We start from the raw sequence: 21,435 nt of genomic DNA, 5'->3' as shown, positions 1-21,435 counted from the left end.
AAGGGGGGTTCAAGTGGTTTGGCGGGGTTTGATGGTGGTTTCATGTCCAATTTTTAGACCAAGCATGCCGAGGAGGCTGTGAGAGCTGTATCTCTTACACAAATAAATCTTGAATCACGTATTTGGTGGAGAAAGGCGCGGATGGTATTATTTGCTTAACGTGAAAATAAACAACATTTGATTTGTGCTAGATTTAATTGTCACTAGTAGTAGTAGTTACATTTTTATGTCCTCTCAGTAAATCCAAGATTTGGGTATAGCCTTTTTCTTCGGCAATGTCCAATGCTGTCTTTCCATCACGGTTCTTCTGACTAATGTCTGCTCCGTGCTTGAGCAGTAAATCAACAATCTCCAAGTGGCCTTTGTACACCGCAATGTTTAATGCCGGCCCAATACCAGTGAGATCTGGGATACCGTCTTCTCGCTGATCTGTTGCTGGTGTTGCCCCGTGTTCTAAAAGAAATTGCACGGCCTCGAGATAGCCTCTAGAAGCAGCCATGCACAGGGCGCCCGTGTGTTGCAGCTTGGCGCCGTTTTTCAACAGAAGCATCGCTACTTCTGTCGACCCCTTGTAGCCGAATATTGCACTGGCCACTGGGAATGGGATAATAGAAGGTGGCTGGTTCGGGTTTGCACCGCAGGATAAGAGATAAGAGATAAATTCAATAGGCCTGCCGCACATAGCTGCTAGTGCAAGGGGTGTGCCTTCTCTCTCAAACTCCATATGCACGATAGATGGATCTTTCTCATAGAGTACTTGAAACAACGGGATTGATGCAGTGTCGGTTGCCTCGCGAACAGGCAACATCAATAACGAAATGTCGGGATATCGAGATAGTAAAGATTTGGCAAGGTATATCTGCCCAGAAGCAATGGTTGCAGCCAACAGCTGATTCACCAAGTCTGGCGATGCTGGCTGGTTGTTGTCCAGGAGAGTGTGGACAGAGTCGTGATCGCCGGCTGAGCAGCGCTCGAGCAACTGCTTTTCGACCGAGGCCATTGTTGCAAGGGTAAAAAATGAGTTGCGAGGAATAATCCAGCGTTGAGTTGTGCGACGAGTTAAGGCATTCTCGATGAGATGAGGTCCTGATTGAGAAAGATTAGCTCATGGCGGATGAACCAATCACAGCCGTTTGTGCAGCCAAGCCAGTACTACCGGAGACAAGAATCGACGGGTTCTTTAGCTTCTAGCATGGAAGGACTCACTCGTTCGAAATAGTAATGCGTCCAGCAAGCAGATTCAGCAGCAGTTCCATTCCTTGACGGTCACACATCCGGAAGTCATATCCCGATTCAGTAAGTCCTTACCGTTGATCTTTGAAGCCGAGCAACTTAGTATACGTGAAGTGTGAGTGTGTTTTGGAAGGGAAGCTGGAAATAGAACCCTTTGAAATCGGACACATTCAACAATCCGAGACCCATGGTTGATCACGATGCTAACCTCCCTGCAAAGGCCGGAAACATTCAGTTTCTGGGGTTTACGGTCAATCGTGCTCCCTAAGCTTCTTATCTGTCTCCTCCCCCGGTTTTGACTTCGCTCGCAAATTGCCCTCGATTGTGAAGTGCTCAGTAACATGGGTCGGTGAGTATGTGCAGTAGCAGAAATCTGTCAGTGCATAGCAAGTTTCGCATTCTAGGTTGCCGAGACTATGCTTAGCTGTTGGGATGACGTCGGTGATAGGAATAGTAATGGTATCTTCCCGAAAATCAGTTTCAAATCCGCAACTGAAATAGATGAAACAAAAACCATTTTTCCATCCCCCCCCTCATGTTGCCGCGAGATGAGAATGCTGAGACATTTGACAGCTTTGACCTTCATCTATATTCAGCAGCTGAGGTATTGCGGACGGTGAGATACGTCAAAGTGCTGGACTTTGTCTGCCGTGCACCTACGTCGAACCGAAAAAAGATAGAGGCATTCGGTAGTGCCGGAAAATAGCAACCCTCATAAAGGGAAGTAATGAAAATAGAATGCTCGAACAGGGGAGACGGGAAAAGAAGCATTTCGAAAGCCCCGGCGATGCTGGTTCAATCCTTTTTTGATAGAATATGCTCCTCGTTGATTCACGATAAAATGGTCATGAATCCCCATTGCATTCGTGTCGAATGACCATCATAATCCACTATACATTCCAACGCGAAAACGGAATCTTTCTAATCAAACAATCACATCTCAAAAGCACAACATATATTCATCCTCATAGTGCGCAAAACGTTGATATCATGAAATTTCGTATCCTCTTCACCTTCGCTTCCTTCTTCCTGGTCGCTCTAGCCTCCGTGCTGCCCGCGCCGCTCGAAAATCAGATATGGAAACGGCAAAACAGTTGCCCTTCTCTCGAGGAGATCTCCGACTTCTTAAAAGAAAAAGGGATCGGTGAGAACACTGTCTTTTACGCCTACCCAGGAACAATAGAACAAGCTTCGAAATACGCAAAGTCGGAATGCTCAAAAGACTTCACCTATTTCATGTCGGATCCGAAATGGGCGGATTGGATGGCCAAGTGCGCCAGTGACGCAGGGTCTAGAAATGATCTTTTCAGACGCACTCCCAAAGCGATGGGGCAACTGACGAAGAAATATGCCTATTTAATCCTCCCCGACGGCAAGGACGCAAACGAAAGGTCGATTTGGTGGGAGGAGGAATACCCGGAATTGCTGAAGAACAGAGTCGCAGTTCTAGGCGTCACTCCCACGGGGGACAACCCGGACGATTGGGAGATTTATGAGTATGATCCGGCGAAAAAGGCCCCTCATTGATCTGCCCGCACGGCAGGAAGGAACCGAATCAACAAGTCAACCTAGAGCGAGCGGACTGAGCAACATGGGCGTGTTGGTACGAGTCATTTTGAAGTACTAGTAGTAAAGAGCGCCGGAGTGGTGAATGTTTCAAGTTTGTCAAGAAGAGTGAATATGGGGTGATATCGGCACACAGACTTTCAATGTGCGAAGATCCAAATTTTGTATCTGTATAGGCGTTTCCAGGGGATATGATGTGATGAAACATAATAGGGAATATTAGAGCATCTTCGCAGATCATGAAATCATCCGCTGCAAGTAACCCGGGGATCCACCTTCTCGATCGTAAGACAACTTGAATTTAACAAAGTAGAACGAGAGCAGTTCATGTTGACATGTAGGGCGAAGCTGCTTTCAAGGCGTGGATGTTTTATGCGCCAGCAGCTCAAGCTCGATATCATGTGATATTATAAACATGCACGTGACTATGCAAGCCCATTCTAGCGAAAGCGAAAGTTTTTGATCGGAGGACATTTAGTGGTAGTATTGATGCTTTCCGAGCACTCCTCTATCGCAGACGACACATTGCCCCCTCTTTCACATATATCCCCTTTCTGAGGCTTCCATTACCGCCTCTCTTGCATTACCGCCATTTAACTCTCCGCGGGAGTATTGTCGAGCCAATATTGTTAATCGTCTTTTGACGTTGGAAGCTCGGAGCGTTCGCCGCGCTGGATCGTCGCAGGCTAGACAAAGGACAGAAAAGATAGATTTTTCATATCATTTGCGTTCCACTAGCTATTTTCCGGGCTTACTTGTTTCTCCGAATCGACGACCTCGTTGGCTAATCGTCGGATATCTTGACATCGATAACTTCAAGTTTATTTCGATTCACCTCCGCTCCTCGTTAGACCTTCCTCACATATACCGTCACAATGGATCATACGAGAGATCCCTGCCCTTGGGTTGCGTTGAGTGATTTCGGCGGTGCCTTTAGTATGGGAGTAAGTTGTTTCCGTCCCTGTTTTCAAATACGTGACTGCTCCGTGTAGCTGATCATTTGTTTTCTGCTTTTGCTGCAGGCCATCGGTGGTGCAGTCTGGCACGGCGTGAAAGGTTTTCGAAACAGCCCTTACGGCGAACGGCGGATAGGTGCCATCACGGCAATCAAGGCTCGAGCCCCCGTTGTTGGTGGAAACTTCGGTGTATGGGGTGGCCTGTTCTCGACATTTGACTGTGCAGTTAAGGGGATAAGGAAGAAGGAGGATCCGTATAATGCCAGTATGTGCAGCACCCCTTGTGCCCTGAATCCACTACCCTTCGTTTGACTTCTCGTCTCCAGAGAACAGCAAATGGGTCTACTAGCATCAGTTTTGGGGGTAGTTTTATCGGGATAATACCGTCTGTTTGGAACAATATTTTTTTCTGGGTATCTGACGATATTTTGCTCTAGTTATCGCGGGCTTTTTCACAGGAGGCGCGCTTGCCATTCGCGGTGGTGTGAGAGCGGCCAGAAACTCCGCCATCATGTGCGGCTGTTTCTTGGCTGTGATTGAAGGCGTCGGAATTGGGTTCCAAAGAATGTTCGCGGAAAATACAAGATTAGATGTACGACAAGCAATCACCTTTTTTTTTTTAATCCGATAATTCCCTATGCCTAACTTATATTCCTCAATTATTAGGTTCCACCGCCTCCTCCAGCAGCAGGAGACAAATCATCGCCGACTCCAATGCTAGCTTAATCGTCGGGCTATATATTATTTTTGCCCCCCCGGGATTCCCGCGCTAAGAATCCAATTTCTATCCCCTTAATCTCTCCTCTTGTCTGCGGGAGTTCGGTCGTGGGCTTATATCATTTCTCTGAGGCATGGGCATAGATGTTTCTCTTCTGTCAATGATGTCTGTCTATCTATGGCGTGGTCCCATTTTATTTCCTCCTTAGTTTTTTTTTTTTTTTTCAAGTAAAATTTTCTTCTTTTACCTTCGTCTTTCATATTTCCTCTTATTTTTCTCTTGTCGTTTTTTCCAATTTTCTACATCATTTCCTTTCCTTTCCGAACAGGCACCGACTAAGCCAACATCCGTCTACCCCCGGCGAACTTCCCCCTATGAATGCTATCTGTGTTTATTAGTGGGGTGGTTTCTAATGAGTTTTAGCTCCTCTGACGATACTTTGGACCGGGTCAAGGATAAGCAGTAACATTGGGTACCGATTCTGTGTACATTATATTTGGCATCAACAAAAGAACCAACATATTTCTACGAACCCCATATTTTGCCGATATTCAACCCTGTCTGTTCGAATTAGTGGATGTTGACTGACCAACTTGACAGCAGATTTCCTGTGAATAGGGCACGTGACTTAAATATCACCACATCTAACTTAGGCATGAAGGCTGGGACCGCACACAATATTAACGTTGATTTTTTACAGTCGGGAGCGGTTAATGTTTCGAACAGAGACCACGAGACCACACGACACACCTTCGCCGTTATATACCTTGTCTACAGCGTGCACAACTATGTCGCCAATCTCCCAACAGCACCAAGGGGAACGCAACCAGCCCCGTTTTAAGCCTGCCGTGATCCTCCACGGCGGCGCAGGGAATATCCAACGCTCCCGTCTCCCACCAGAGTTATATAGTCAGTACCGTACATCCCTCCTCACGTACCTCCGTTCCACTGTCGCCATGCTCAATGCGGAAGTTGAGGAGACGGCTCCATCCAATATCGACATGAACGATACTGTCCATCACAACATGCGCAACTCTCCCGCCAGCTCCCTGAACGCTGCAGTGCACGCTGTATCGCTCATGGAAGATGACGAGCTCTTCAATTGTGGCCGTGGTAGTGTGTTTACGTCTGCAGGTACGATTGAGATGGAGGCATCTGTTATGGTTGCGTCGCTACTTGATGAACACAATGTCTGTGGTTTCGATGAGGGCGAGGCTAAGGGCTTGGCGTCGGAGCGAATGCCGGGTTCTATAAAGCGCGGGGCAGGCGTAATGCTCGTTCGCAATGTGAGACATCCGATTCAGTTGGCGAGAGAAGTGTTGCTGAGGACAGGGTATGGGGATCATGATAACGCTGGTGGAGGCAATATGCATTCGCAGCTTAGTGGGGAGTATGTGGAAGGCTTGGCGAGAGAGTGGGGGTTGGAATTTTGTTCTGATGATTGGTTTTGGACGAAGAAGAGATGGGACGAGCATCGGCGGGGTTTGAAAAAAGGGAAAACAAGGGGAAGAATGACAGATGGCGGGAATATGGGAGTGGGCGTGGAGGCAAGTGGCGAGAGCGAAATTGACGATGGGGATGACCTGTATTTGAGTCAGGGAACGGTTGGATGTGTCTGTCTTGATCGTTGGGGGAACATTGCTGTCGCAACTAGCACTGGTGGTTTGACGAATAAATGTCCTGGTCGGATTGGAGATACTCCAACGCTGGGAGCGGGTTTCTGGGCGGAGGCGTGGGATGTTGAAGCGGTGGAGCCGTTGACAAACATTAGCGTATGTCCCGGTGGCAGTAATGGATCGCGAAGCAGTAGCCAGCCAAATAGGCATTCAATGATTTATCAAGCCCATGATGGATATACCAATCTGCTTCCATCGCAATTCGGCCCTGCTACGACTACCATCAGTTCTACAGCTGGGGTAGGAGTGCCATGGCAGTCCGATTTCAATCCAAATACCATCCTCACATTGCTCCGCGACTGCTTCTCTTCGTCTCTCCCACGGCCATTGGGATATACCAATTTGGAACAACCTAAGTACGATATTGAAAAAATTCCACTACCAAACCCTAAATATGGCCCGTACACAGACTCCGACACTCAGCACTGCAGCATGCCACAGCGCCGACGAATTGTCGCCCTCTCTGGTACAGGAAATGGCGACTCCTTTCTCCGCACTGCAGCTACACGCACTGCAGCTGCTATGGCACGATTCTCATCTGCTCAAAAGCCTGTCTCACTGAAACAAGCAGTTACTGCCGTTGCGGGACCGGGTGGGGAGTTGCAACGTTCGGCTGGAAGACGGTGGGGGAAGACGGGTGAAGGCGCGGGGGGAATCATTGGAATCGAAGCGGAGGTGGAGATTGATGGGCAGAGACTGGGGGAGGAGAAGTTGCGGAGGGGAAAAGTCGTGTTTGATTTTAATTCCGAGGGAATGTTTCGGGCGTGGACGGAGGAGAAGAATGGGAAAGACGTGGAGAGGATGATGGTTTTCCGGGATGATTACAAGTGATTTAGGACTGGATGGATGAGGAGCGGCATGGAATATATTTGCGTTTTTTTTTTAATTACCAGTTTCATGGATTGACGAGATGAGACCACTGCATCCACGACGCCGGAGCCACTGAAGAAAGAAAAAGAAACATTAGCAGAAGGTAAAGGGTGTCGTTCCCACTTTTCCTCCATCTCGATGTCAACTATGCATCCTCTATTACGCGGAAATGAATTGTAATGGGAATGCCAAAGGGATATGGTCATGTCGCTGTAGATATGTACTGACTGAAACTCGAAGTAATATTGCCTGTGATGTGCAGAGAGTTCGATGCTCAGCTCTCCCTCTTTAATCATGAATGTAGCAGGATACAAGCAGAAGAGTACATACTGATCATTATTAGTAGCACCCCCGAGACAGGGTGAGAGGGCGAGAAGCCCCAGATGCTGGCCGATTTGGCTCATGATTCTCATAATCAGCATTAGTTTTTAAGCGGTTGTAAATTATAAATCGTAAATTGTATGTAGATATTTACCCGAAAACAAATCACAGATCCATGGATGCTTCCAACTGAACCAAAAATCACAGGACGAAAGCACAAAATATTCGTCAAAAAGCACAATGAAAAGGGTAAACCTAAAAGTCATCAGTTTTTATAACGGAATCTGAACGAATATCAAAATCGAACTCAGGGCAAAGCAGAGAGGCATCTATCCGTCACAGATTACGATGAAAAGGCCAAAAAATAAATCACGTCCGAACTGCCTGCTGGCGCACAGTGACATGGGTTTTCCACACGAACAAGGAGTCCGAAATGTAGCCCGAAAATTAAAATAGAAGAATAAACCCTAAATTGAGTTGAACATATGAACATATTCAGCCAATATCAGGTATTCAAAGTCTTAACCATCATCCATTCGTTCGTCCCAACCCCTAAATTCAACCCATTCTGCGCCCACCACCGCCGCACGCGCTGCTCTACTCCAGAAACTGCATCTTCCAGTGCCTCTTCAATATCGCACGTTTTGAACTCGACGGGTAAACCACTCCGTTTCCACCACTCAAGCACTTCGACATGACCATTCTTCGTCGCGCCAACGAGAACTTGATTATCAAAGATGAGCTTCTCGCGCTTCCGCCGGTGCCAAAAGTCCAGAACAGGAACGTGGCCATGGTTACTGGCGATCCGGGTAACAGACTCGGAATGGCTAAACGGGATGTCAGATTTGTCCCACCAGGCAAGTGAGTCGGTGCGTCCAGATTGTGCAGCCAGGAGCACGGATTTGCCTACTTTTAATGGAACGGGGTTGCCTAGAGGTGCATTCTTGGAAACGGTTTTCCACCAATCGAGGACCGCGATCTGACCTTCCGCGGAAGCGGACTCAAGAGACCTTTCAGTGTAGCGGAAGGGGAGGCCGGATTGGCGCCACCATTCGAGCACATCCACAAAACCCGCACGTGAGGCTGCATCAATCGCTTCGGGCAGGTAGTCCTTTATCGGCAGTGTAGGGAGGATGGAGGATTTATGCCACCAGGTAAGGAGAGATGTGCTGCCAAATTTTGAAGATGCCGATAAAGGTAGATTTTTGAGGTCAGGAGTTGATAAATAGAGATCCATTCGCAATCTGCAGAGAGTATCGAGGATATCTGTTCGAGAAAACTTAAGGATTAGGTCGGTGGCAATTCTAGACAGGGGCTTGCGGGGTGGAATTGTGGATAGTTGTTCTTCAATCTCTTTTATCGAACCACGAAGAACAATGTACTCGAATGTAGCTGGTGACCTGGCAGTAGGGATGTAAGGTTTCCATTGTTCGGGAACAGGAATTTTGGCATACACTCCAACTGACGTCGCTGTTTCCCAGTCGCCAAGCATCTCGAAAATCATCGTCAATAACTCCGGCGGAAGGATGGGTCTCTCTTTGCAGATGGCATTGGTGGACTGGCTTTTAGTCCCAGGCTGATTCGGTTCTTCATTCGTTTCTTGTTGTCTTTCATGTAGGTTACTTGATATGACTAGGGGTGTTGATCTTGTCCCGCTACAAACATTGTTGGCCAACTTATTATCCTCCTGCATGGGGCTAGGAAGAGATGAGCATGCATTTCGAACTTCGCTGCTAAATACTGTCCAGCCATCCCAAGGAATCTCCACGAGTCCAGCGGGATGTTCAAATTTCGATAAAGTTGGCGGTAAAACCTTTATCAATGGCCAAAACGTAGCCAAACTGCTGAGCTGTCGTTTGGTCATCGGGAATTGCCACTCTGATATAGTCATTCCCGGTACCAGGAACATCCTCTTAGAAATATCCCAACCACGTAGAATAGTTAATGTGAGGCTTGTGGTGAGGCCAGCTATCATTGCTCCGAGTGTTCCCGCACCGAGAGAACCGAGAACTAGCACATCAGCCCAATCGATCAGCTCAGCTGCTGTTACATTCATCCAAGGACGTGTACTCAATTTGGAACCTGGTTGAGCGGAAATTGGTGTATCTGGATAGCATGCACCCTGTGCAAAGTCCAAGGCGTCATCTGATATCACGCGAAGTTCCACGTCCGCCATTTTCAGAAGGAAAGGAATGGCAACTGTTGCAAACGAAGCGTTTGTCGAAAGTAGGACATGTTTTCGTGCATTCTTGTTACAGGGAGGATCTGCGGACGACATCCCATTATTGTTGTTTAATTCCACCTCGACTTCGCTGACCGTAGCCCCATTTTTGTTTTCATGCACACGCGTATCGGCCCCAATTTCTATGCCCGTGTATCCGTTGGTAAGAGCCACGCCTGGCATTGCCGTCACCTTATCTCGAGGCGCCTGGTGCTGGGAATATTGAGGAGACAGAGCATGTGGGAGCGTGAAATCGACGGCCATATGCTGATCGTAAGTTCTGCGGAATATCCTAATTGCGGCTTCTATTTTAGTCGCTTAGATTGCCTGGCCAACTCCCAACACCGTTTCACGCACTCCAACTTGCTATATCTTCGTTATAATAAATCGGTAACCTCTTCGAAGCTTTGGTTCCATGGGTTCTCCGCTATGCTCCCTGCTCTCCCTTATTCCTTTGCACTAGGATTCCAGTTTTATTCCCTTCTATGGGCGTCAAGGTGCTTGATCGGTTGATTCATACGTTCCGTGACTTCGCCGGTTAGTTTTTTACCAACGATGGTAGGAAATTAGAGAAAAGGGCAACAGGGCGCCTTTCGAAAGTAGATGGGATGTCTATGTACTAGTATTCGTCAATCTCGCCGTCAGGCTCTAGAGGCGCCGAGCACAACGTTATGCAGGTTACTATATCTCGCTTCAGTTTAGAAGACTGGATCACAGTTGAGGCAGTCGTGAAGATATACAGATCAGAAACACATACCGAGCCCAATTCTAATTTAATTCCTCCCCCCACCACCTGCGATGCTTTCGAGGCAAGGCAGAGTTAAATCAGGGAGGATTTAGATCAGATATTACAGGATGAAGAAGATGGCTTGCCAGTTCGGTGAATGAGAGAATCTGGTAACTACTGAGAAGGGAGGGCTGTCGCTTTGGAAGTTTCTAGGTTCAAAAGACTAGGCCAGGAGACATTTATCGGCGGCTGGAGGGGATTGCGCCAAGGAAGCCTATTGCCACCAACTCTGCACCGTTTTACCCACTTTGCCTGTGAGCCTCTACTTCTCTACATACTGGGATAGTTACACAAACGACAGAAATCAGCTTGAACTATCCTATTCAGATTCTCCCTCATCTCTCCTTCTTTTCTAATCTCAAGCTCATATGTGAGATTTTGGCAGTTGACGTCAAATTGCGCAGGCACTTCAGTCCAATGCTCTGTGCGTATATCCACCACCTAGTACGGGTTGTGAATGCATTTGTCTTGATCATGAACATATTGCGTCCATAGTGGAAAATTGGAATTGCATGAGAGATTATATATCATATTCCGTGTCTTATTTTCTTCTAAGTTACCGGTACTCAATGAAAAACAGATTAAATTGTGTGCTGGAATTCGTCTAGATTCATTTCCTCGCAAGGTTCATATGCAGTTTATGCTCTTTCATGAAAATGCAAACCAACATACCTAATACTGCTAGCCCCAACATTGCGCCAAATACTCCTCTTAGAGCTTCCATATATGCATCCAGCACACCTGGACGCCAGTCTGCTGGGACTTTATTGATCGCATCAAGACTGTTCCGGACTTTTTTAATTATCTTGGCTGCGTCCTCCCGGTCACCGAACCTTGACCATAGCCCGGTTCTGAGTAGATTCTGGAACACGGCTGAGGCAGAAGTGATACCTATCGAGCCCCCCGTGCTCCGGAAAGCATACGAGGCCGATGTGACAACAGCTTGGTGCTCATGCTCGACGGCGGCGATCAGTGCGACCAGCGTCACAGTAAGCATGCTGCCATATCCCAGACCAAGTATGAAGATGTGAACAAAGGGTTGCCATGGAGGTGTTGTGAGAGTGTATGTGGTCATCAGAGCCAAAGGCAAAACAATAATGCCAGTTGAAACGTAGTTGAAGTGGAGATAACGGCCAGTAACACGCATTAGGATCCCCGAGCCCAGGGATCCAATAGCTGTACCTACGGCCTGGGGTGCCAGTCGTAGTCCAGCCATTGTGGCAGAATACCCTTGGACCTGGAAGTAAAACGGTGCATAAAACAGGACAGCAAAGACTGCCATGGTGCAGAACCAATTGGTTAAACATGCTGAAAGGACAGTGCGGTCCAGAAGGAGACGAACAGGGATAACCGGTTCAGTGGCAACCTTCTCTTCCACGTAGATAAACAAAATGAAAAACACCACAGATAACGGGAGTGTAGTCCAAATCAATGGGTGGTTCCAAGGGACTTGATTCCCCCCGCAGTTCAAGCCCACGAGTAGTAGAACAAGGGTGGCAACGAGGGTCGCTGCACCGAGAAAATCAATCCGTTTCAGCCTTGATTTATCAGTCACTTTGACTGGGATGTCGACCTTCCACAAAACTAGGAGAGTAGACACCATCATACATGGCACTTGGATAAGGAACGCCCAACGCCAGCCCCAGTTGTCGTTCATCCAGCCCCCAAAGACGCCACCCAAAGCACTCCCTAGACCATAGCAGAGATTCCCAATACCCTGCCACATTCCCCGGCTTCGGAGAGGGATAAGGTCGGAATTGATAAAGGTGGCAATAGCCGTGATGCCCCCTCCGCCCATTCCAGCCACCGTGCGGCCAAAGATAATCACCCATTCATTCTTCGCAAGGCCACAGATGAGGTTGCCGATCGCGAAGAGTATGTTCGAGGCTACCAGGCCCGTGCGCCGGGAGAAAATGTCCGTTAATTTGCCGCTGAGGGGCTGGAATGCGGCGTTCGATGCGAGGTAAGCGGTTGCGAGCCACGACAGAAGTGAGAGCGAATTGAATGACGAAGATATGGGAGCCGCAATGGTGCTAACGATGGTGGCATCTACAGATTTCAGGCGTTATTAGCAAAGGTACTAGTATTTATTTCTCTATTGGGGTTTGCGGGTCATGAGATAGATTGGTAGCGCCAGAATGAAATGGTGGGGGTTGGATGGCATAAATACCCAACGCAGCGAGGAAAACCCCAACCCAGATACTGGACAAGACCAAGAGCAACTGCTTTGTCGTAAGCTCCTCTGCCAATGGGACGTCCACGTCCTCGGGTGTGCTTGAGCTTGACTCTCTAGTAATACCATTGTCATCGCCGTTCTCGATTGTCGCTTCGTTTCCGAGTAATGGTGTCCTCTCCGAATGAGGGAGTGAAGTGCCTGCAAACATGGCTCTCCCAGGTCAGAGAAGCGCCGTTACAGATATTCTGCTATGTCCCCGCAAGCGTAGCCGAGTACCAAGATAGCGAAGTGTCCTTGTAAGGTGAGGCCGTATACAAATTGGAACATATGATGGTGCCAGATCGGTATTTAGAGCTTATATGGTAACCAAGGTTTCAGGGCGAGGAGTAGTAATTAGTATTCAAGCGTTAGTTGGCAGCTACAATTAGTTATAACTTGGGGATGTGCAAAATAATCCGGCTTTAATCCCTTTTTAGGCTGCGAGGCGGTTACGCAATTAGGCCCCCGAACTACTTCGCAATGAGGGAAATTGGACACACCTCGGAGTACTCCCCTGCCATTTTGTCAACTTGAAAACCCCGCCAACAAGCTTTCAACAGTGCTGCGTACAAGCTCCTGAATGGCGATCATCTATCCCATTATAAACTCCGATGCTGGATCATTAAAGGAGGAGATGCCAATTCCTCCACAGTAGTTATGGTAAACCCAATCCATTTCCATACTACTACTACTTCAGCTGTGGAATGTCCAGGTTTGGTAGGATAAAATCTCCACCATCAAAATCAGCACTTATTTATAAGCCAGCTTTTTGTCACACTAAAGTTACTATTTTTGTTACTTGATATTTTATTTTTACCTATTGAGCAAAGGGATAGACATCTATCTATCAGATAAAAATTAGGCGTAAAATCCCCTTCTAGATAGATAGATAATCAGAGCTCTAGTTATATTTTTTTCGATATTCTATCACGTAATAAAATCGAACCTTGTTCGTTTGATATCAGCATCCTCATGCTCGATTTTTGATCCAGTGATGTACCTCAATCTGGGCTACGCCAGTAAGTAAACCTTAGAACGAAAGCTCAAGTGGTTGATTTCGTCAAAATCTGATTCTCGTCGAAAAAGGGTCGAAATTGCAAAAGTACTACTAACTACGAGTAGTATCATCAAGCGTTTAATAAGTTCTCTTGTTTTTTAATCAAGGCATGTCCAATGACGGGATGACTGTTTGGAACAATATAATGGTAATAAGTAGGTGAAATTGTCTTCGCCTTTAAATTGCAGTTGAAGAGATGCACGGTGGTAGTATCGATGAATATACGCGATGTCAATGTTGACGCAGGTTAGAGTTCAGCCCCAAAAGAAGTTCGGGAAGCCGGAATCACATGATTTGCCGAAGGTGAACCTATTTTTGACCAATCAGAATGAGAGATTGGAGAGGACATCAAATGTTGTTGAGCAATGGAAATCTCATTTCAATACAAACTTGCGATGTCCTAAGTGAGCATAGTAATACATAGTGAAAACATTCCATGATAAGCGGTGACATTTCTTGTAGTTTGTGACTTAGGTTAAAGGACGCTTGTTAATATTTCTGTTCTCAAATAACCAGCTAGTACCAGCACTGCTACTCAATACGTTCAGCTTGATTGCAGATCAAAAACTTATCTGCAAATGATATCTACGATTATTGATACATATGGCTCAACTTACTGTCATTCGATTCTGGAACAAAAAACTATCATACGAGAGCTAAAATTCACATACGCTCTTGTGTAGATTTGAGGAGGAAATAATAGAATTTATTTCATAGTAGAATAACAAAATTGTATGGTGGGGATTTGTCTCGGTTTCAAAGAATAAACAGACATGAAAGATAAAGATAAATTTTCTTTATATAACAGTTCCCTGGGGCATACTTAGGCTTATTAACTCTGAAAAGTAAACAGATACTAGGATTGATGTTAACCCACATGCGCAATATTATTGGCTACAAATGCACTTTTGCTTCCATCTTCTTTTTGATGTTGAAAGCGCAGAGAAAAGGCAATGAGGAATTTCATAAAATTCATGTCCTATTAGAAAGAGGAAAAGAGAAACAACAAAAACTAAGGTCGATCATTCTTTGAGATAATTACTGCCAGTTGAGTGGCATCACCCAATCCGCCATTTAATTTCTAAGCAACTGCCTTTTCCGCTCTTCTTTTGGGGCATGTCAGCCACTTCCAACAGCGCTGTTAAAGCCAAAGAGATCTACTTCAGCCAACCAGCCAGAATACACAACCTGCAGTAGAAACCCCACATCCAAAACTCAAAATTATGTCCTCCATACGACCTCGTCCGCATGTCCCAGCTGTCTCAGACCCCTTTTGTACTCCCTTAGATCCTCGCATATGTCTCATTGTCTTACAGCTGACATTTGCTGCCGTTTGCAGCATAAATAAAGTGAACTTATACACGTGTTTTACAACTTTTCTTTCTGCCATATGCTGATGGTAGGGAATTCCCAATATTTATCACCTCCACAAGAGCTCGTGGGATTAATCGTCTTCGTATAGAGCTGGGTAGATACTAAGGTAAGTTGGATTATAGTGCGTACTACATCTAACTACTGTAACTACTAGTGCTATTAAATAAATATAGATTTTGTCCTGTGACTGATTACTGCGGCAATTTTCATGGGCAATTGGAGTTAAGAAATGGCTGGAAACAAAAACCGGTATGCAACCCTATCTATCGAAGTTATGCATAAGCCGGCCAGCTTTTTATCCAGTTTTTGCAGGAATTATATAAATAGCTTTACCTGTTCATTGGAAGGGATTGGTGATGTTCCTAATTCGCAGGGCTGACTGGTGGCCAGGCAGCGTGCGCTTGTCAAGTGATCTGCTTCAGCTCCGTATTCAGCTAGTTTATATCCACACGCATAGCTTTAGAATTTTTTATTCTCTTCCTGGATGGTCGAGATATGGGCCGTGTGGGTACAGAGAAGCCATGCTTGGCTCATCAGGGACTGCAGCTCCGGATTAGTGCCAGCAGCTACGTCAAGCTGTCTCGGTGGAGATCGTATTCTTTAACGTCGCCTGAGGGGCAACGCAAAATGTCTTAGTTGAAGGAGTGAAAGAAGTATAATATAAATAAACACTTGCAAGAAGGGTATAAAAACTTCAAAATAACCACGCCTCTCAGTAGCTTCTTCAATTGCTCATCTTTCAAACAAGGAGCTCCTTGTCCTCTATCTTGCAGCGTTTCGATATATACATTTTCTTCTCTTTTCCTAATAATTTTCAGATTTGCAAAAGTTTTCCTTAGCCACTTCTTCTCATTAATATCCCTACGTTACTCGCATAAATCCATCGGCTCATACCCTTTGTGACTGCCATACCCGATCACTGAACTGCCATCTTCGCAAGAGAAACAAAAATCTAAAATCCAGTCCACCGGCAACAATGAAATCGTCCATCATCTCTACCATCGCCCTCTTCCTTTCTCTCTCCAACCTGACCTTCTCTCAGCAGGTCATGACCGTCGCTTATGACGAGACCTACGACAATGCAAACCTGGATTTGTTAACGACGAGCTGCTCTGATGGAGCCAATGGCTTGGTAACTAAAGGCTTCCACGTCGCGGGCGATCTTCCCATCTTCCCAAGGATCGGAGCTGCGTTCTCAGTGGCAGGCTGGAACAGCACCAACTGCGGAAAATGTTACAAATTGAAATTCGAGGAGACTGGCGTGGAAATTCCCGTGATTGCGATGGATCATGCTGGGAGCGGGTTCAACTTAGCAAAGGCAGCAATGAATGAGCTGACAGGGGGACGAGCAGTAGAGATCGGAAGGACTGATATGACTGTTACTGAGGCAGTGCCAGGGGATTGTGGGATGTGAGAATGGTGAGGGAGAAGGATGGGTATCCAAAGTGGCATAGTGCTGAAGTGAAGCTCGAAAGGAATGACATGACACCGTGGGTAGAATGATTGAACGATCATGTGGGTTTCAAAATTGTAATTACCACTAGGAACGACCATTATAGACAATGGATGTTTTTTGACCACCCGGAAAGGGTTTCATTATGGAGCTGACATGAATGCAAATCACTTCTTTAAGTGTGGAAGAGAGGTATTATAGACGAAATCCTTGAGCCTGCCAGGATATGGTAACCATTACCTATGGAGCAACGAACAGTTTGGAGATTCGAATTGACATCGATTTCACCTTCTGATTTTCGGGGAAGACAAGAAGAAATATGATTTCAATTGTAAATGTGTTGCATCACGGAATGCATACGTACACAAGAAAAGAAGTACGTGTGGAAGGCCTTGCAGTGTTGATAACGCCCGCGCTGACAGGGAAATAGAGGTATATTCACAGACCTCGCAGGTGGCACTTCCCGGCCAAATCAGTAGACGAGGGTTTCTGGGCAGAGCTCTGGTTAGGTCGTCTTTTATTCAAGCTGCCTTTCCATTATATTGATCTGCAGCGTAAATGCTGACACTGTGCACACAGAGCCAATAAAAGGAAAGCCATCCTACCAAGCCTACATGAACCCTTGAAGGAAAGGGTCCACCATGGAAGCGCCCAGTAGCTGTTTCAAGATCCTAGCAGCTGCAAATGGTTAAATCAAGTCTACTCCATTGGATTCCTCGCTCTCCAAGCGGAAACGTTTAATTAAATTTTGCGACAAGGTCTTGAAGGTTCGAGTTCCGATTTTGAGGGTGAACATGAGGTGTTTGTTTCCAACAAGGAGGGTGGAAAATTCAATTTATGCTATGAATTCACGTCATGCTGCAGCATTGTTGGCAAACGACAGGATTACGAAGCCCACAACCCCAGAGTTTCCGATGGCGCTAGTTACTCAAGTAAGTGGGCGCTAGTCGCAGAACGGAGCTGTCCAGAAATGGAGGACGACGAGGGACGTTCATCCGATGGTAGAATGAAAACCGGCAATCGAGCGAAGCATTTTGCCGTACGATATTAAGGGACAATATAGTAGATTAGCATCGTACCTTAATTGCCACCATGAATGTAAAACACCCAGATGTGAGGTTGTTTCTGGCATCGTGGCGCGTGGAAAGATGCGAAAAGGGGAATGACGAATATCAAACACCGCGCTAACTGCCTGAGCCGCTCCTGATTAGTCACGGGCCCACGAATTCCAGCGATACATGGCCCGTGCACGTCCCTGACATCGCGCCGGCAGCTCCCTTAATAAGCCAACCTCCTCGCTCCGTCCTCGACCTCAACGCTTTCTGTCCTTTTCGTATCGTCCGCCGCCCGCCGTGCTCCTCCTATCGTTCTGTTGTTCAACAAGTTTATAGCGTGGCGGGTGCGACCTATTGCGTTTGACTTGCCAGATACATAATCTTGCTCTCTCACTTCCCGTCTCCCCGTGATCCTCCCCTTGAGCCTTCTCATCATGCCTGGTGTTCGTAAGTTAGACTACTGTTTCCCAGCCGTCTTCTTGTCCGGGAAATTCCAGTTACTTCCTTTGTCTTTCGTATATCCTGGGCTTTCCAGTCTAACATTTGAATAGCTCCCGATGCGCTTGATCAGCTGAAGAAAGGTTTCAAAAGGTTCTTCAGGGGACGCAAGAAGAGGTTGTCAACAGCCCAAGCCGCTACAGCAGAGGATGCTTCTGCAGAAGCTACCGCTGCTCCCGTGGCAGATGCGAAGCCAACGGAGACTACACCAGCAGAGGCTGCTCCCGCTGCCCAACTGGCAGCCCCGGAAACAACTGCTGCAGATGCGATTGCCCCGCCAGCTCCAGCTCCTGGTGCAGCACCTGATGCGGCCCCAGCAACGGCGCCGGCGGCTGATGGAGCAGTCCCCCCCGCGATAACTGAACCACCTGCCACCGTTGAGCCTGCGGCTGCTACTCCAGCGCCTGATCCATTGAAGGAAGCAACTCCAGCGGCTGCAGATGCTGCCCCTACTCCAGCTCCATCTGCCGGTGGTAAGCTCACCAACAAGTATCAATGCAATCATAACAGAAATTAATCTACTTAATCTCCGTTTAGGTGCTACGCCTGTCCCTGCAGCCGCTCCCACTGAATCCCCAAACGCAGTCGACCCGGCGCCCCAACCAACACCTGCCCCTGAAGCCAAACCCGCTGAGATGCAGCCTGCTGAGGATAAACCCGCTGAAGTCGCGGAACCACCCACATCGGAAACTGAGCCGACACCAGATACCTCCAAGCCGGCTGATACCCCCGCGCCCGCGGCTCCTGCTTCGTGAACAAACTTTTTCTTTCCCCGTGGATACCCTTCGCAACTTCATGAACCCATTTCCGAACTTATCTCAGTGACTCATACTCTGCTGCGACAAATGCACCCATGGAACGTGACTTTGCAATTATACATGAAATTTGAACTGAAATATCAATCTGGGTTGAATATTAGTGGATTAATATCATGTTGTATCAGCTGTATATTTCCGTATTCCCATTAATTTTGTATTCCTTTTGTTTTGTATTCCGTGCATTACTTGTTTTTATTTTTGGTTGGCAACTTAGCACGTTTTCTCGTAGTGTGCTTTCGGCCTCTGTCTTTTCCGTTTGTCCACGCACAACTTGCTTGCATAATACCCGTTCCCCTATTTCCTACTGCATCCAATTGCCCTCGATGTTTTTGAGTTAACTCTGCGCATGAATAATTTGCCACAATAGCGTGTTGTCTCGTACATTCTCCATTGAAGCATTTCAATGTTCCCGGTGTTTGGAACTGCCTATCCCTACCCCACGTCGTTGCGCACTGCGTACATGATCAATCGTTGTCTCTAGGACAGGGGTAATTATATATGCGTTTCCGATCTGGAAGAAGTTGCAGGTTTTTACTCATTGAATATCCAAGGCTTGAATTGTTCATCTGACATTTTGCTGATAGACTAAACTACGGGGTACAATATTGAATTTGATATGTTGTATTTGTGCTACTGCTTCAACAAAACTCTTGGGCGTGATATGAGAAGTATTAACTATCCGTTGATAGCTATGTGATTACGGGGCCCAGTTAACTCCTATGCGTGTAGCTAGAAGGGTTGAATGTTTCTCTAGCTTCCAGCGATGTTACTGTGTTGCTGCGAGATTAGATATGTTTTATCCTACACTGCTCCACTGCATCCCCTTGGATTCCAGGTTTGTCAACTTGGGGTTTATTTATTTATTTGCTTACTTCTCGGGATGATATCCATCGAGAGGTTACCCACGAGCCCGCCTCTCCTGTTTGTTGTCTATTTCGTTTTGCCTTGGGGGAAGTTCGAATCGGGAACTGCCCAGCGAAATTCCAAAGAACCTCAAATCCTGATCCGTTTCAAATACACTCCTCGCCAAATCCCATCGCAATACACGGAGTGATATGGTTTCTCCCACAGCAAGGATAGCACAGACACGTTTTTGATTCGCTTAATTCCGGAAAATATACCGGATACTCGAGGCTCCTTCATTGCGAAAGGGTCAAAGACCATTTTTAAACACGACTGTTTGCAGAAGAAGGGACTCCGAGCTAAAAGCTCAGTTTGCGTGTCTTTAAGATCCTTGCATCGCACTCTTATTGTATGATTTTAATATTTACTGGCTGAGATTTCACGATTTAAATAGACCCGGGAGTAAGAGTGATATACTCATGTATATATATGTATATCTATCTATATATCTATTTATCGTCAGCTACTACGTGACGTTCAAATTGACCTTCCAATACCACAACCAGTCTACATTCATTTTTCGTTTTAGCCTACATTTATACCTACTCTCTATCAGTCGACCTGACGTTTTTGTGCAATATCCACCGCATGTTTTATTGTTCTCTAAATTAAATACTCGAGAAGCCATCTTCTGTTCCCTAATCATTAGTTATGGTTCCTCCACCGACCCCACTGGACTGTAAGTTTGGGAAGATGTCATTTTGCAATATTACTCGCCCAAGAAATCCTATCACACTCGGAGATACCGTTTCCTACACTGTCAAAATTGAAGCTCCCATCGACCCAGACATCATTGCCGACGTGGTTCTCAAAGGTACGACAGAAATCAAGGGAGTGAGCTATGATTTGAATTTTCCAACTGTCACAAAGGAGAGGTGTTTTGAACATACTCTGGAGTTTACGCCCACTGCATGTGGGACAGTTAGAGTTTTGATCGGTTTTATGCCCAAAGGAGGCCGATCGGAGGAGGCCGAATATGCTGATGTAGAATGGCTGGAGGTTAAGTCTGCGCTGCCTGCGCCTGCGCCAATGCAACCGCCAATGTCACGGCCAATTTTGGCGTCACCGATAACAACGCTACAGCCATCACCTCCGAATCCGTTTAGTCGAACCGGATAGGTCAAGCGACTGGAGTTCGACACCATCGGTCAGCACTCGGTTGCATTGCAAGTACACGACAATGGAAGATTGGGCTTCTGTCCTGCGCAAAAATACGTGATTAACTGCGCATTTATTGTTTGAACTATGTATTTAATTTCTTGAGTGGGATTGGTGCCAAAGCGCAGTCTTAAACTGATTAAGAAGAATATGAGATCCTCCAATATTTACTTTTGTCCCATTTCTTTCTTTCTTTTCTTCTTTTTCTTCTTCCTTTTTTTGAGAACCGAGACCTCATATGGCGTGGTTCTTTTTCTATTTGTGCTAGCCTGAGGTTCACACTCTAGGCTCGAGGAAACCTGATATCTTCAGCGACTTGGGAAAATAATGACAATCGCTATAAGCGGTGTACTATAAAGGCGTAGGTTGGGTGTAGCAGCCGTGCTATAGACACGAAAAAAAATACTGGTACTCTAGTAAGCACCAAACACTCCCAACGCAATATCAAACAAAATGTATAACAGCAGAAGGGTTGGAAAGTGAAAGAAACTACTTATAAATATTGTAGAGAATCCACGCCAAAAGTTTTTTTTTCTGTGTCGACATGAAAGAAGTT

The 21,435-nt window shown here is 46.5% G+C and overlaps 10 protein-coding genes across 10 annotated transcripts; 7 read left to right on the top strand and 3 right to left on the bottom strand.

Moving 5' to 3' along the window:
* Nucleotides 1-157: 157 nt before the first annotated feature.
* Nucleotides 158-1,000, bottom strand: HCBG_06013 (ankyrin repeat protein; the record flags this gene model as incomplete). The annotated part of the gene is made up of 1 exon (XM_045433062.1): nucleotides 158-1,000. One exon carries the CDS (start codon nucleotides 998-1,000, stop codon nucleotides 194-196), a length of 807 nt encoding a protein of 268 aa, XP_045286230.1.
* Nucleotides 1,001-1,768: 768 nt separating this feature from the next.
* On the top strand, nucleotides 1,769-1,939 carry HCBG_06012 (uncharacterized protein; the record flags this gene model as incomplete). The annotated part of the gene is made up of 1 exon (XM_045433061.1): nucleotides 1,769-1,939. One exon carries the CDS (start codon nucleotides 1,769-1,771, stop codon nucleotides 1,937-1,939), a length of 171 nt encoding a protein of 56 aa, XP_045286229.1.
* A 284-nt stretch (nucleotides 1,940-2,223) lies between these two features.
* HCBG_06011 (uncharacterized protein) lies at nucleotides 2,224-2,760 on the top strand (the record flags this gene model as incomplete). The annotated part of the gene is made up of 1 exon (XM_045433060.1): nucleotides 2,224-2,760. The coding sequence occupies one exon, from the start codon at nucleotides 2,224-2,226 to the stop codon at nucleotides 2,758-2,760; it is 537 nt and encodes a 178-aa protein (XP_045286228.1).
* A 551-nt stretch (nucleotides 2,761-3,311) lies between these two features.
* On the top strand, nucleotides 3,312-4,962 carry HCBG_06010 (mitochondrial import inner membrane translocase subunit TIM17; the record flags this gene model as incomplete). Its single annotated transcript, XM_045433059.1, has 4 exons — nucleotides 3,312-3,743; nucleotides 3,822-4,020; nucleotides 4,193-4,347; nucleotides 4,422-4,962. 4 exons carry the CDS (start codon nucleotides 3,675-3,677, stop codon nucleotides 4,479-4,481), a joined length of 483 nt encoding a protein of 160 aa, XP_045286227.1.
* Nucleotides 4,963-5,261: 299 nt separating this feature from the next.
* On the top strand, nucleotides 5,262-6,980 carry HCBG_06009 (aspartylglucosaminidase; the record flags this gene model as incomplete). Its single annotated transcript, XM_045433058.1, has 1 exon — nucleotides 5,262-6,980. One exon carries the CDS (start codon nucleotides 5,262-5,264, stop codon nucleotides 6,978-6,980), a length of 1,719 nt encoding a protein of 572 aa, XP_045286226.1.
* An 865-nt stretch (nucleotides 6,981-7,845) lies between these two features.
* Nucleotides 7,846-10,413, bottom strand: HCBG_06008 (uncharacterized protein; the record flags this gene model as incomplete). Its single annotated transcript, XM_045433057.1, has 2 exons — nucleotides 7,846-10,242; nucleotides 10,319-10,413. One exon carries the CDS (start codon nucleotides 9,823-9,825, stop codon nucleotides 7,846-7,848), a length of 1,980 nt encoding a protein of 659 aa, XP_045286225.1.
* Nucleotides 10,414-10,757: 344 nt separating this feature from the next.
* HCBG_06007 (multidrug resistance protein fnx1) lies at nucleotides 10,758-12,732 on the bottom strand (the record flags this gene model as incomplete). The annotated part of the gene is made up of 3 exons (XM_045433056.1): nucleotides 10,758-10,789; nucleotides 11,021-12,397; nucleotides 12,519-12,732. The coding sequence occupies 3 exons, from the start codon at nucleotides 12,730-12,732 to the stop codon at nucleotides 10,758-10,760; spliced, it is 1,623 nt and encodes a 540-aa protein (XP_045286224.1).
* A 3,238-nt stretch (nucleotides 12,733-15,970) lies between these two features.
* HCBG_06006 (uncharacterized protein) lies at nucleotides 15,971-16,408 on the top strand (the record flags this gene model as incomplete). The annotated part of the gene is made up of 1 exon (XM_045433055.1): nucleotides 15,971-16,408. The coding sequence occupies one exon, from the start codon at nucleotides 15,971-15,973 to the stop codon at nucleotides 16,406-16,408; it is 438 nt and encodes a 145-aa protein (XP_045286223.1).
* Nucleotides 16,409-17,088: 680 nt separating this feature from the next.
* On the top strand, nucleotides 17,089-17,498 carry HCBG_06005 (uncharacterized protein; the record flags this gene model as incomplete). Its single annotated transcript, XM_045433054.1, has 2 exons — nucleotides 17,089-17,134; nucleotides 17,206-17,498. The coding sequence occupies 2 exons, from the start codon at nucleotides 17,089-17,091 to the stop codon at nucleotides 17,496-17,498; spliced, it is 339 nt and encodes a 112-aa protein (XP_045286222.1).
* Nucleotides 17,499-17,936: 438 nt separating this feature from the next.
* Nucleotides 17,937-19,450, top strand: HCBG_06004 (uncharacterized protein; the record flags this gene model as incomplete). The annotated part of the gene is made up of 3 exons (XM_045433053.1): nucleotides 17,937-17,949; nucleotides 18,054-18,473; nucleotides 18,538-19,450. The coding sequence occupies 3 exons, from the start codon at nucleotides 17,937-17,939 to the stop codon at nucleotides 18,753-18,755; spliced, it is 651 nt and encodes a 216-aa protein (XP_045286221.1).
* Nucleotides 19,451-21,435: the final 1,985 nt, after the last annotated feature.

The sequence above is a fragment of the Histoplasma capsulatum genome (assembly GCF_000150115.1).
Source record: "Histoplasma capsulatum G186AR genomic scaffold supercont2.8, whole genome shotgun sequence".
Classification (NCBI taxonomy): Eukaryota; Fungi; Ascomycota; class Eurotiomycetes; order Onygenales; family Ajellomycetaceae; genus Histoplasma; species Histoplasma capsulatum.
This window is presented reverse-complemented; position numbering and strand designations above follow the sequence as displayed.